Below are 13,821 nucleotides of genomic sequence, written 5' to 3' on the forward strand. Positions count from 1 at the left end.
ATGTTCTATTTCTGTTTAGAGCAGGGGAAACTCGTACGCTCCAGAAACTTCAGGGTTTTTGTTGTGCGGACTCCATGTGCCAATTTGACTCTGTAGTTCCTTTAATTCTGCAGATGCAGACTCCAGGGCTGGTAGCTTTGCCATGCCCCGACATGGTGAAATGAGCAAGACTGGTCGGTTTTGCTTCTGCTGTTTAAAAGCCTGTAGGGAAGCAGTGAGTCTGTTTCCATACTGCTGCCTCTGCATCTCCTCTCTTTCCTCAGCTGCCTGCCTCTGCCTGGGGAAACCGAGGCTGGGAGGGGGATACGGATTTAAAGTCCATTTTATTCCCATCCCAGCCATCCTTACAAACAGCGAGGAAGCTCCCAGGATAGGAGAAGGGGTGGGGAGGGTGGTGGTGGTGGTAGTAAAGTTCTTGGTGTTTCTAGATAGCTTCAAACTCCTTAAGAACCAATTAGTCAAAGACTGATCTAAGAGGAAGCCAACATGGAAATTTTAAGGGCAGCGGTATAGCAAAAATCTCCAGCATGATTCTTCTGCTCTGTACTGTAGTTGCCCTTTTGCAACCGTCTGACCTCCCACCTTGTCTGTTTACTACCCAGAAGTAGGTTGACTAGTCTTGTATCTAGACAATTTCATGGTCTAACTTGAGCAGGTCAGGTGGCCTGGTTATTACAATTCAGGATTTTCATCATTACTTATAATTAGTCCTTTTCTCCCCCTCATCAAGTACTCTGACTTGAGGCAGATAGTGGTAGGGAGGTAGTGAATGGCATATAAAGACTAACACTTTTCTTTTTTTTCTTTCCACAGAAAGAAATTCAAGCCATGAGCCAGTGCCATCACCCGAACATTGTATCTTACTACACATCATTTGTGGTGAAAGATGAGCTCTGGCTGGTGATGAAGTTACTTAGTGGAGGTGAGTGGTCCTAAGGTCAGATGCCCTGAAGAGTATGGGAAGAGGCTGGTGTAAACAGCTTTCTTTCTCTGCTGTACTGTACCCTTCTCTCCCGTTGTTTCCCCTTGCCCAAAGCTGAAGACTCTGAAATAATGGTTCAAAGAGTTCCCTTTGATTTTTCTCAAAGTTAAAGGGATACAATCAACATGAAAATACCGAGAGTTCAAACAGAAGTGCTGTCCGTTGCCAGTAGTACCCAAGACGACGGTAACTGAAAGGTTGGAGTTTAAAAATAAATTGCTTTCTATTTATTTGATAGTGCTTCATCTAGAAAGCAGGCTGGATATGCACCTTTGATTTCCCCTGCATAGTCACTTTTTCTGTGTTTCTCTCCCCTTTTGCTGTGCAAAAGACTTGCTCAAACATTTGAGAAGTGGAAAATGTGTGTTAAATCATAAAAACTGACAGGGAAATTTGGTGATGGGTATAGTTCCAGTTACCAAGTGAAGCTTTTGGAAATGGGTCCAGTTTAAAGGTGACTGTGCCTCCCAGGTCTTCCTGGATGTCAATGCAAAAAGTGGTATTGTTCCCATCAGTAAGCAAGCCTCAGCCCCTGGAGAAGCTTGACTTTTTCCTAGTCAATAGTTTCACCTTCTCTTGTCTCTCAACAAGTCTGCTGCTTGTTGGTGATAGGCTGTTGTTAACTGGCCAATACATTGATTTGACTTTCTTTATCTGTTGGCCTCCCTACTTAAGACCCCAAATCTCTGTGATCAGTAGAACAGCTCTTGCACAATGCAGGTGTTTGATCCCAGGTGGAAGGAGGCTTGTGGTATGGCCATGCAGTGAGCTTCTGTGCAGATGGATGCTTGATCTGCCTCATCTTTCACCATGCAAAGCTGGGTTCTTTTAGCTGTTTGTCCTCGAGCAATACTGGATGTGCTTCTAATCGTCCTCTTATTGGGCTCAGAAAAAGGTAACGTTTCTGCATCCCCGTTGCTCTAATATTAAGCATCTGTGTGTCAAGCAACTATACTTTTGGACTAGGATCTTGTTAGAATCCATTGCTATTGCCTAGGCTCCTACCCTGCCCAAATGCTATCTTCCTCTTGGGTCTGGAGGGCAATTCTGACTCCAGACGGTGATCTGATGTGATAGAGCAGTGCACTTTTATTAAATCATCGTGCTATCAGAGGACTCTGCTTTACTTTTTCAGTAGGGCAATAATTAAATCTGTAACAATATCACCAGGAAAGCATCCTGCTGCATCATTTGACTATATGGAAAAATCTGGCCAAACTTGCTTTTTCACAGAAGCTTCACAACAGTCACTCTGTGTGCGTCCTTGATAAAAGTTGCTGTAGAAAGTCATCACAGCGCTTTTCAGGAACTGAGTGTTATGCAGGGCTAATGTTGCGAACTTAAATGAGTTTAAGAATCTGCTAAATTTTCCTCTCCCTTATTAAGCGAGTGGCTGAGCATCAGCCATGCCCTCTGGGTTTAAATGCCTTATTTTCACCCTCTTCTTTTCAGACTACAGTGTGGATAAGCATCCCCCATTGGTTTACCATTCAGGATTCATACCACATACATAAGAAGCAGGGCCTACGTACCTTGAACACAAACCGACAGTGTAATGTAGAGCACAGACCTTGCTAGACTGAAAGTGCGAGCAGATGCCTCCGGGAATTGGTGAGAAACTAGGGAACTTTTCCTTCTTCTGTCACTTGCTCAAATCTACCCTTGCCCACTAAGTGCAGCTAGCTCATTGGTGGCAAGTTGTGCAGTTGGTTGTGGTTAAGTACTTACATTGCACAAACCACATTACACTTGATCCCACTAGATTAGGACTTGTGGTAGATTCAGACTAGGAGGTGGGTTTAGAGTCGAAGAATGGTGGTGGAGAAGCTTGCGTGTACTTGTGCGTGTATTTTACCCGTACCCTCGATTCTGGAGGAAGATTTAAGAATTGCTCTTAATGCTTGTTGTCCAGCAACAGCTACAAACATTTGAGTGCTGCACCAGCCAGAACTTTGTCTAGCACACTCATTTCTGCTTTCATGCCTCTTTCCCATCTACATTTTACAGACTGAAATGAGGAGAAGATCAGTCTTTGTTGCTTGCTCTGATGTGTCCTGGCTTTACCTTGGTAGCGCGGAGAACAAAAGACTCATGTTTATGAATGTTCTTTGAGTTGTTACAGCATTATAGAAATCAGTCACCAATGCTGTGCTGTACATCAGATCCCAACATTGTACTTCTCAAGTAGAGGCCTGTTTGTATAAAACCTTTTGTTTGTACCCGGTCTTCTAGGCTAGGGATATACCAGTTTATCTGTAACTTCTAAGTGATTGGAAACTGGTTCAAATCTGTAACACAACAGAAGTTCAGTGCACATCAGCCATTTTGAAAGCAGTTTAAACCAGTTTAAGGTAAACCTGGATGGACATAGTATCAGACTTTAACTGATTCAGGTTAAATCAGTTTATTGAACTTCTGTGCCAGATCCCCTCCAGGTTCAAGTTAACTCACAGTCCCCCAGCATCCCAGGATACTTTGCACCTCCCCCACAACCCCACCGTCCTCCAGGTGGGCAGGCTAGCCTTGGCCCAAGCTGTCTGCCCTGTCTTAGCAGGGAGGCGTGCTCTAGCGCCCCCCGGCTTCTGGCCTGGGCCATGTGCTTCAGGTATGTGGTTGCATTTCCAAAATCAAAAGTGTAAGTCTGTCCATTTGCTTCTCAGTTCAATCGACTCAGTTTAGGCTAACTTGTGAAGATTGAATGGATTCAGCCTGGAGCTTTTTTAACTGTCTGTACTTAGCTTTGTTGTGCAATCATATTGCTGAATGAAAAGGGTGATGTATGTGAGGCCATATGAGAAGATTTTTGTCTGAACTCTGATTTAAGTGCGTCTTAAAGTATATGTTACCTTTAATTTGGGCTTGAGCCAAAATCCAGGCAGACTGGAGTGGAAGCGTTGTTATGAAAAATGAGGGCCAGCAAGCGATGAGTCCAGGTGGCTTGTATTTAAGGGGTACAGAGACATTTTTTGTGCTCTTCTGAGTGGGCTGTAAATGTTTGGTTTGTCTGGTATTACACAGCAGTAGCAAGGAGGAGGTAAATTGGAAGGCAAGCTTTTCCCTGGATTTTCTTTGTTCCTCTTCTCTTTCAGAAATCAGATTGAACTTCTGTTTTTCCACAGTTTGCAAAGCCACCTCCTGTGGTGGCAAGGGGCTTTCTAACCTTCTGATTGAAGTGCCATTTTCTTTCTGTTTTAACAAACTTTGTCGTCTTGCTTTGAATTTGTGGTGGCAAACAAGTTCTCTCTGAAATATCATCTGCCTCAAATGACTTTTCTTTTGGATGGCGCCTTGGTTCCTCGATCCCAAAGGTAATAACTTATTAATTTTCCTGTTTGTCCTTAGTCTTGGAGGAGAAAATAAGGTAGACAAGACTTAGATTTTGCAGCAGGCTAAAGCCTTGGGGCAGTTTCATAAATTAAAGAAACAATGAAAGGGCAAAACCTAATTGTCCTCCCCTTTGGCTGGTCATCCACCGTGACATTCATTAATCGTGTGTATGTTCAAGTTGAAAATACATCTCAAAATGTGCCCAGTACGTATGTTATATAGCTTATGACCAGTGCAGTCATATTTTCAGTTGGATATAAAAATTGCAGGGCAGTCTTCCTTTCTGGGCGAAAGTTCAGGCTTTCATTTCTTCCTTTTCTATCAACATCAATCTTTACTCACCTGTTTTTCCAGGCTAAAACTAGCTTAATTTTAGTCTTCTGTGTCTTAGTGACATCACTAAACAATCAATCCACAAAAAATAAGTACAAGCATTCACTGTGACTTATTTTTCAGATTACATCAGTGCACTTCAATCACTCCATCCGGGGCACCAGCGGCAGTATAATATTGATGGAGTCTTGCATGTAAATAGGTTATTTCCTTTAGGAATATTTCAAAATTAAACCTGTTACTTTGTAACATTACTTTCTATTATTCGTTGGCAACCGACTGCGCTAGGGATGTAATCTCCTTTGGGCAATTTTGGCTTCTAAAAGTAGGTGCCTAGAGTTGCTCCCCTGAGAAAATGGGCCTGGCTTTGTGAGCAGTTGTTTGTTAATTAACTAAGCCATGCAGTTTAATGTCTGCCAGTAACTGTTGCTCCCATTGATTTTGGGCTGGTGTTGTTGTACGGGTAACGTTCCATATTTTTTCAGGAACCCAAGTGCAGCACTTCAGACTTGACATCTTGGCCCAGTTAGGGCCCTCTGTTTGTAGAAGAGGGCAGGCTTGCTCAGCCCTTGTCGTGAGGTCTAGTCATGCCTTTCTAAGGTAACTGCTTGCATCTGAAAAAGCCTGCTTGAGGTTAGTAGCCCCTCGATAGTGCAGCTTGGGCAAGCCAGTTGCCATTGCCAGTGGACAGTGCAATGCAGATAGCATCATCTAGCAAACTGTGACTCCCAGCCCACATGCCCAGACTCTTATTTATACACTTTTGTGGGTGCCTTCACACAAGGAAAAGCAAGGCTTGAATTTGCAGCCCTGGCATAGAGTCAAGAGGCTTGATTTTTTTAATTTTTTTTTTCCCTCTGCCACCATGCAACCCTTGTACGTGGTCTGACCGTATAAAGCACGTGGCTTGCTTATTTATTTGTAATTGGGGTGAGCAGCCACTGTCCCTGCCTGCGTGCCTTCTCAGACTGCAACCCGCTAGCTCCTCCAGTGTACTCCTGGCTCTAGCAGAGTTCACGTCTTGAACCTGCAATGCAAAGCCAGGGCTAAGTCTGCAAAACGCTTGCTTGTTGAAAACCTGTCTTTATGGCAGAGAGTAGGTTTTACCATCCCAGCCTGCAGCCTGGGAAGCCTCCATGCTTTTTCAAATGGTGCAAGCCTTTCAGAGGTTGAAGACCTGCCAGCTGATCATGCACTCAGTGCCTCTCTGTCTCCTTCGAGGCACATAATTGAATCTATGTAGGAGATCAGCATTTTGAAACAGTTATTCATATGCGATTTTCTTTTTTCCAGAAGTTCCTACCTAATCAACTTCTTGCTTCGTCCTTTTCCTTAATTATCCTCTGAAGTCCTTGGCCAGCAGTTCAGGAAAGAGGAGCAAAATGGAAGGGGTAGAAAGAATCCTTGGGCACTGTTACACATGCTTTGGGGGTGGGAGGGCGGCACTTTAATTAGATTGGCTCCAAGAGCCGTTCTGAAGTGCTGCTACGTCTTGTGTATCACGTCTCTGAGCTTTGCAAATGGCGGTGCGGGCGCTTGAACTAAAGCTCATTCAAACTTTCAGTGCCTCTGCGCTCCTGTGTAGGTGCCTCTTAAGTCTCCAACAAGGGGAGGGATCTTGTTCTCTTCCCTTGTTAGTCACTGATCTAATCACTACTAAGGCTTCCCTAATGCCAAGCAGCAAATTAAGGTCACAGCTTGGGCAAAGATTCTTGGCCTATGTTTAACTTTTTGAATTCTTCTGTTATCAGAAATAGGATCCAAGAGAGCACAAGGTTAGTCGGTCTCCAAGGTAAAGATCTGTTAAACAATAATAGGTGTGGGCCTACAGATGCATTATAGCAATTGCACTGTAATAAGGTGGAGTTCCCCATAAGGATGGGACAAGGTGTCTGATAAGATCTCTGTGGTTGTACGAGTGTGAGGAACGTTTGTACGCTGGTAACTACATTTAAAAAAATGTAAATATAAAAGGTTGAGATCTATGGATTAACCAGTTCACTTAGTGTAGGCATTTGGGGGAAAAGGAAGTTAGAAGTCAAAGTAGGATTTATCTGAGAACCCTGATGCTATATACTCCACTGTCTGTGACCTTCTCCACTGTATCATTTCCCCCTTCTACTAGCCTTAATTTTGCTTTGTTTTACACCTTTCCAAAGATGTTGCATATCCCGGAGGGGAAGAGACAAGAGAAGGAAGCATCCAACATGTATTCTGCTGTGACCGTTTTGGCTCTGATGTGGCTTAACTTACATTGGGAATGAATGCATTTCAAACTCATGAAGCACAGCATTTATTCAGGAGTGTGTGGTTTGGGGGTTTTTTTGTTTTCTTTTTTTTCCATGCTGTGCATAATGCCTTCCTTATCTGGAAGCTTGCTTGGTGTCTCTGTTTATCCCTATCCTGCTGGATTAGGGCTTTGCATATTATAAATCGGAGAAATGCGGCAGCTTCTCATCTGGTCAAAGGCTAACAAAACAGGGATGTATGTCTTGGAGGTGGTTGTGAGACTGTTGTACTCTGTTGCTGAGATGTGAACGGTTAAGGATCCTCCAGGTTGGAAACTGAGGGCCTGATGCAGCAGAATACTCCGTTGCAGCAGGCTCTGAAGATCCTAAGCCAACACATAGAATAGCTTTTATTCAGGCCTTTCTGATCCTGCAAAAATCAGAATGCTGTCCACATAATATAACAGCAGCTTGCCTGGCTCTCTTGTGCCAAACCTCTGCCTGACTGATAGTTGATTTATTGACTGCAGGCTGTCCATGCTAATGTGGTGACCTGGGGAGGATTTTTTTTAATGTTAACTTGGGATAATTCAGAGGGAGTCTTTCTCTTGAGTCTGATGTCCCAGGCATGTGTAATGCTCTCAGACATTCCCATTCAGTAGTGTCGGGTGTAGCGTGAAGTGTGTAACTGAGTTGGTTGCTGTGAGCACCATGCTCTAGCTTTTTGTATTTCTCTTTACCTCTCCTCTTCAGTCTCTTCAGGTTCCTACACAGTGCCCATTATTTTTGGGCACATTCCCTTAATGCGTTAAACCAGGGGTGGCCAACCTTTTAGGCAGGCCCATCACAAATTAGCCTGCCTTGAGTGCCACTCCGATCCCTTTCCCCTGCCTGATTTGCTGCACTGCTTTCTGCTTCCTGCCCAACCTGCTGCTGTGCAGCCTGTGCCTTCCTTGGCCTGCTGTGTGACACATGCAGAGGCTGCCCACGCCACTTGGGACATGTACAACAAGCTGGCCACTTCTGCATTAAACCATGTGACCAATTTACTATCACTTGGTTCTTCTATCTCTCTCTTAAAGGAGAAATATTGCATGCAAACTTCCTGTGTAACATACTGCATGTAGGGGAGATCTGAATATAAGGCATATTTGAGCAGGAAGTTTTGACCCTTGTGGTTGCAAAACTCTCCATAACAAGAGGTGGCTAGACTTAACCTGTCTAGGCTTAGACCAAAATCTTGACGTGGCCTAGAGCCTCAGGACCTGCAGCTTTTGAGTGCGTGTCCTAGAGTCAGTGGTCTGTACAGAGCACCTCAGTTTCAGGAACTGCATTTAAATCGCCTGAAAGGTGCTAGCAGGTCACAAGCCATGGATTTGCCATCCCTGCTATAGAACGTGTAATATGGGTAAAGATTGCTTTTGTACCTCTTAGGGTCTGGTGCTCTGTCTCCAGCTTTTAGATAGGTGGCACAGTGTGCATCCTCTAAACCTGCAGCTTTAACTACTACATACTCCCATTTGGAAGGAGCAAAGTGGAAAGAGGGAATCCACTAGTGACTCGTTGCCTTGCGTTGTCTTTACAGCTACGGAAAGCAATGAAACCGCCACCTCTTTGAAGCAGTAGAAGGCAGTGCAATGTGGAGAAACATTGGTGTGTGCATATATGCCAGGGGCCCGTTCTTACTTGAAGCGATCAGGCAAATTCTTTAACTTTGGTGCCTTAAGTTAAGATAGTTAAATTAGTTGCCTGATTTGTTTTGAAAGTGCTGGAAGGTTGCTGGTGGTGTTGATATGAGCTGTAGGAACCCAACGTCTCTTGAAATTTGGCCTTTTCTTAAGCTAGCTAAGAGCAGGGCTGTTGTAATGTTTTGCTGGCAGAGCTATATCATATAGCTGTGTGAAAGTGTCCCTTGTCTTAACTGACAGCTATATTGGCAAAACCCCTGGTGTAGATGCAGCTGAATGAACAGGAGGGTGTTTTTCAGCAGAGCGTATAGCTATGCCAGTAGAAGATACCACTCCTGATCACACATCCATCCTTTTGCTTTGGGGGCAATCCTGGTAGACCTGTGGCAGGAAAGATATGCAGCAGCGCAGGCTCACTGAATGATGACAAACCCTTGTGGATTTAGTGGTTTGGTATGTGCTCAAGTTTGATTTGCAGCCTAAATATGTGGCGTGGTTAAAGCATATTAAAGTCTCATGATTGGAGTGCTTGCTGTGGGGCAGGACCCTCTTTCTGGTACTTTAGTAACGTGTCTAGGGCAGTAGTTCTCGGCCTTTTTAGACTCGAGGCATCTTGCACCTCTCAAAATCCCTCAAAGGCGGCTCCTAACTCACCTATTGCTTGACTGTCGAAACTCATATTGATTTGAATACAAGGTGATTTCCATTCCCCACCCCATTAACAGGAGAATTGTTCTATTTATTTTGCTGCAGTAAAAAAACAAAAAACAAGACAAACAAAAAACAACCAAACCAACAACAGCAACTTGGCCCCCCAACCCCTCCCAAAACCCAAACAAGTGAACTCTAAACTTGATGCGCCCCTCAGAAAATGCCAGCTCTTATTGCGGGAACGGCATCTTGAGTCCAAAAAGGTTGAGGCAGACTGAGTCAAATGTGTTTTATTCATAACCTTCACTAGCACTGTAGTCTTCGAAGAAACACTCATTGTAGAAGGTGGAACCAAAGAAACCTGTATCCTGTGATTGCGTCTCATGCCCACCTCAATGGCGCTATCTGCAGAAGAGTAGGAGCCCTGAGCAACTATTAGAGTTGCTCCTTTAGCTCATGAAAATGCATGATTTACAATGCTGACCGCTGTTGATTTGAATTTGTATTGATGTGTCACAGCGGCAGGGCTATCACATGTGCATGTCCTATATTTAGATATTGGTTCCTCCTTTGAAGAGACGTTCAGTGTAGACTACAGTCCTAGCAAAGGTTACGTATAAAAGCTATTTGACTCAATCTGCCTAGATCAGTGGTTCTCAACCTTTTTGGACTTCAGGCACCCCTCAAAATGCGAGTCTTCATGTTCACTTCTTTTCTTTTTTTTTTCTTTTTTATTACTACAAAATGGAGCAGTTCTTCTGTTGCAAAGAACTCAGAAAAACTACAGCTGGTTAGAGTGTTTTCTATGCTATGGATTTCTGTTTGAAATCCCTGGGTTTATTGTGTGAGTCGTGTTTGCACACTGAACGGTGCTAACATTGTGTGGCACTCCACAGCACTCTTGAAAGGCTCTCAAGGCACCTAGGGTGCTGCAGCATCCTGGTTGGAAATCATTGGCCTAGATGTAAGTCATGGAAAGCTCTTTCCTGAAGCTTGTGAATTCAGCTGTGCAGATGCTACTTTGGGTGAGGTGTAAATACCTGCGGGGAGATTCTGGAATGAGAGACAGCCTTGCAGTGTTATGCAGGTAGGGCAGGCTAAATTGCAGGTTCTCCAGTAGTTGTCTGCATTACATGTTCTCATGTGTGGGTGCATCTCATATTCCCATAGGACTGTTTTCAAACCAGCCCAACAGGGAAATGCCTTTCTCGCTCCAGAAGGAGCTCAATACTCTATTCTGTGAAGTTCTCCAACCTGTGATTCTGTGCATTTCACGTCTACCTTAATGGCTTGTCTGTAGGGGAGTGTGAGCTTGTGTCCAGGAGTAGCTTTGGCACTAAGCTTTCTTATTCTTCCTCATTGGAGATCCCAGGATGCCACTATTGGTTCCAGACTTATAAACCCTACGTTTCTAGGGGGAGAATCCTCCTAGATCACTGCTTCCTCCATCTTACAGTATGGATGCTGGATGGTTCTTTCAGCTAGAGCAAGAAGGTTGGTGTTCCCCTTTCCAGCAGAAAGGACCCTGCTAACTGTACCTTAAATACTTACCCAAAGTTCCTGCTTAGGCTTGTCTCTAACTTTCATTGGGGGCAACACATGAACTTCCTGGTGTATTTTCTAAAGCCCCATGCATTACATGCAGAAATGTTGGTATGCTTTTAAGTCCATATGGAATTGATTCTTAGTATAGGACCATGCTGCTCACTCTCTACCATTTTTTTGTATTGATGGCTGAGGGCTCCAGAAGCATAGTGTTATTGGTAAAAGGGTTGTCTAGTCAAATCTCAGGCTGTATAAAACTATGCTTTGAGACCTCTCAGGTGATAAGGGCCTGTTCCACCAGAACCCCGGCTAATTCCACAGCATCCCTTCCTAATGTTCCTAAGTGACATCTCTAGGGCAAAGCCCTGAGGCTCCATCCACCCTTTTGCAACGCATTTTATTGTTGCAGAAGGCTCTAGGGAAGATGCTGCCATTAGCAGAGCAGTTCTCCAATTGCTGTTTTCCTCAAGGGACTCGGACCTCTCACCAGGCATATGGGCACTAGGGCTGTGTGAAGCTTTGGGTGCTGATTTGATTCAGAGGAGATTTAGCCAGATTTGGTGGCCGAATCTCCAAATCCCAGTTCACTCAGGACACTAATAAAAAGATCCGTGCCAGTAAGGTGGGGTGGGGGGGGAGAAGAAAACATGGAGGGACCCCTGCCAGGTCCCACCCCCTGACTCTTGCCCTCCATGGCTTCTCCGCCCAGCCCCAGCTCCTGGTTCTTTCAAAAACAAAAAAACCAAAGCCCTGCACTCACCAGCTGCAGCAGTGGGCATGGGGGCTTCTGGGGGCTCGTGACAGAGCCCCCCACGCAATGTGGGGCAATGGGGATCCTCTTCCTGGCAGCAGCTGGTGCTTGCGGGACTTTTTTTTTTTTTTAAAGAGCCAGGAGGCTGGGGCCGGGCAGGGCAGCCATTGATGGGGCTGGGAGAGTGTGCAGGGTTTGGGTCCTGTTTGATTCAGAGATTCGTCCGATTTTGGTGGCGGCCGAATTGATTCGGGACAGTGATTCGAATCACTGAATAGAATCACTGTCCCCCAAATCGGCTGAATCCGAAGCGAGTCCTAGCCACTTTGCACAGGCCTACTGGGCACTGTTTTGAAGTCACCCACCGGTGTGGATGTATATGAGGATAGTCATGAAAAGCAGAAAACAAAGTTCCTTGCCAGTGACTCTGGTTCCTTCCATATACTAATTTGAGTCCCACTCTCCCCTTGCTCCTTGGAGTCAACTTAGCATGGGGCTCCGCAGTTGAGAGGAAACCAAGGAGCCCGTTATCCCCTTGCTGTGGGGCTGCAAGGAGAGACAAGGTTAGGGTGCACTGTGGCACTGCCGGGGCAGAGAAGTCTTCATTCTCGGGCATGAGACGCACCCACAAGTGAGAATGGGCCTGCGGACAACATGTTTTGAAGAACTCCAGTTCCCCTTATACCACAAACTCGTTACAGGCAGAAATGAAGCCACATGCTTCCTTCTCTTCCCTCCTACAGCACAGTAAGGAGGGAAGTTAATACTTTTTCCTTTGGTCATGCAGCTGGAGAGAGGTCAAGCCAGCTAGCTGGTTGTAGGACTGACTTGGGGTGTGTGGTCCCTAAAACTCGTTTGCTTTGCTTGTGCTGCATTTGGCTTACGGTGGTTAGGAGTGGGGAACTATCTGCAGAGGGAAAATCTGTATCCCACAAAGGTTCCCTTAGAGACTCCTGCTATCATTTGGGAGTATTGCGAACTATTGCATTAGCAGCTTTCAAAGCTGATTGTGGAGTATGCAAGTTTGATCAGAAAACCACTCAACTTTCAATTATAGCACAGTTTCCACTATGGGATTGTACTTTGCTAAATAGATCTAATATAATTACTGATGGACTGCAGTTGGCATTGATGATAGCAAGGACCTTGAAATCAAGAGGAATAACAAGGAATGCTGAACAGGTTTTTTTAAATTACAGTGCATGGTATCTTGCATGCGACTTCGTCCTGCTTTGTTTGCATTTGATGCACTTTAAACACCCCTTTGTAACTGCAGGCTTTTTCATAATAAGTGTCACACAAAATTCTTTTGAACAGCACGTTGTCTCCTTTTTGCCTTGCATTGCTGGAGTCTTTAACTTGTATCCCTCCGGGGCTCTCCATCCAACCTTCTTTACTTATCTTTTTGGTGCAATATTGTTACTTTGAATTCAAGTTTAGACTCTGTTGCTAGCCCGGCTTGTTCCCTTTTGACTTTGTAGAGCCTTTCATGCTGCCTTGAGCACATGGAAGAGCCTTTCATTTGACATTTACCCATCTTGCCCCTTTCTTCCAAAGAGTTTCTAAAACAAACCAGTGCTATGAACCATCAGCGTTAATTATAAATTGGTCATAGGTTTTTAAGGCCAGAAAAAACATGGTGAGATTATCAAATTCCACCTTATGGATAGCACAGCCCACAGTCTTCCCCAAATTGTGTTTTGGTTGAACTAGAATGTGTGCGTCTTAGAAAACATCCGTCCTTGGTTTTAAAAGGAGTTTTACCAGTGATGGAAAATCTTCCATAATCCTGAGTAAGTTGTTTTAGTTCTTAATTTCCCTTTATTCTTGAATACTTGTCCCTTGTGTTGGTTTGAATTTGTCTAGTTTTAACTTCTAGCCGTTGGATCTTGCTATAGCTTTGTCTGCTGGTTATTAACCGGCACAACAAAACTCTGATGCCTAAAGCCTAGCAGTTGCCCTTTAGCCCCTCTCTAACTATGACCAGATAAGACTTGGTATACTTCACTATCCTCATTTGCACCTCTAGACTGAGAGTCCTTTGGTACAGGGATGCACTGGCATGCAAAGAAACTGTCAGACTATGTTGTATTAAATTAGTGCACCCAATCTATAGAGCAGATTCTCCATCCCACAAAAGGCTAATTTGGAGTAAATAAACTGGGCGCATTCAATTATTTCAGATAGTTAAAAACATATGGAGCCCACTTAGCAGGAGAATGCTCCACTGGGGAGGCTGTTTGGGGTAAGGGCAAAAATGCTTTGTAACGTACAACACGCAGCGTTTGTCAGTGAAGACCTTGGCCAAGAAAGAGT

At 44.5% G+C, this 13,821-nt stretch overlaps 1 protein-coding gene across 1 annotated transcript in view; it reads left to right on the forward strand.

Annotated features, from left to right (window-relative positions):
- OXSR1 (oxidative stress responsive 1) overlaps positions 1–13,821 on the forward strand; it is a 100,482-nt gene that overhangs the window by 17,229 nt on the left and 69,432 nt on the right. Inside the window, exon 2 of the mRNA XM_025203374.1 lies at positions 814–922. Within this exon, the coding sequence (XP_025059159.1) occupies positions 814–922 (109 nt within the window). The remainder of the gene's footprint in view (positions 1–813; positions 923–13,821) is intronic.

This window comes from Alligator sinensis, unplaced genomic scaffold, assembly GCF_000455745.1.
Source record: "Alligator sinensis unplaced genomic scaffold, ASM45574v1 scaffold885_1, whole genome shotgun sequence".
In the NCBI taxonomy this organism is placed as follows: domain Eukaryota; kingdom Metazoa; phylum Chordata; order Crocodylia; family Alligatoridae; genus Alligator; species Alligator sinensis.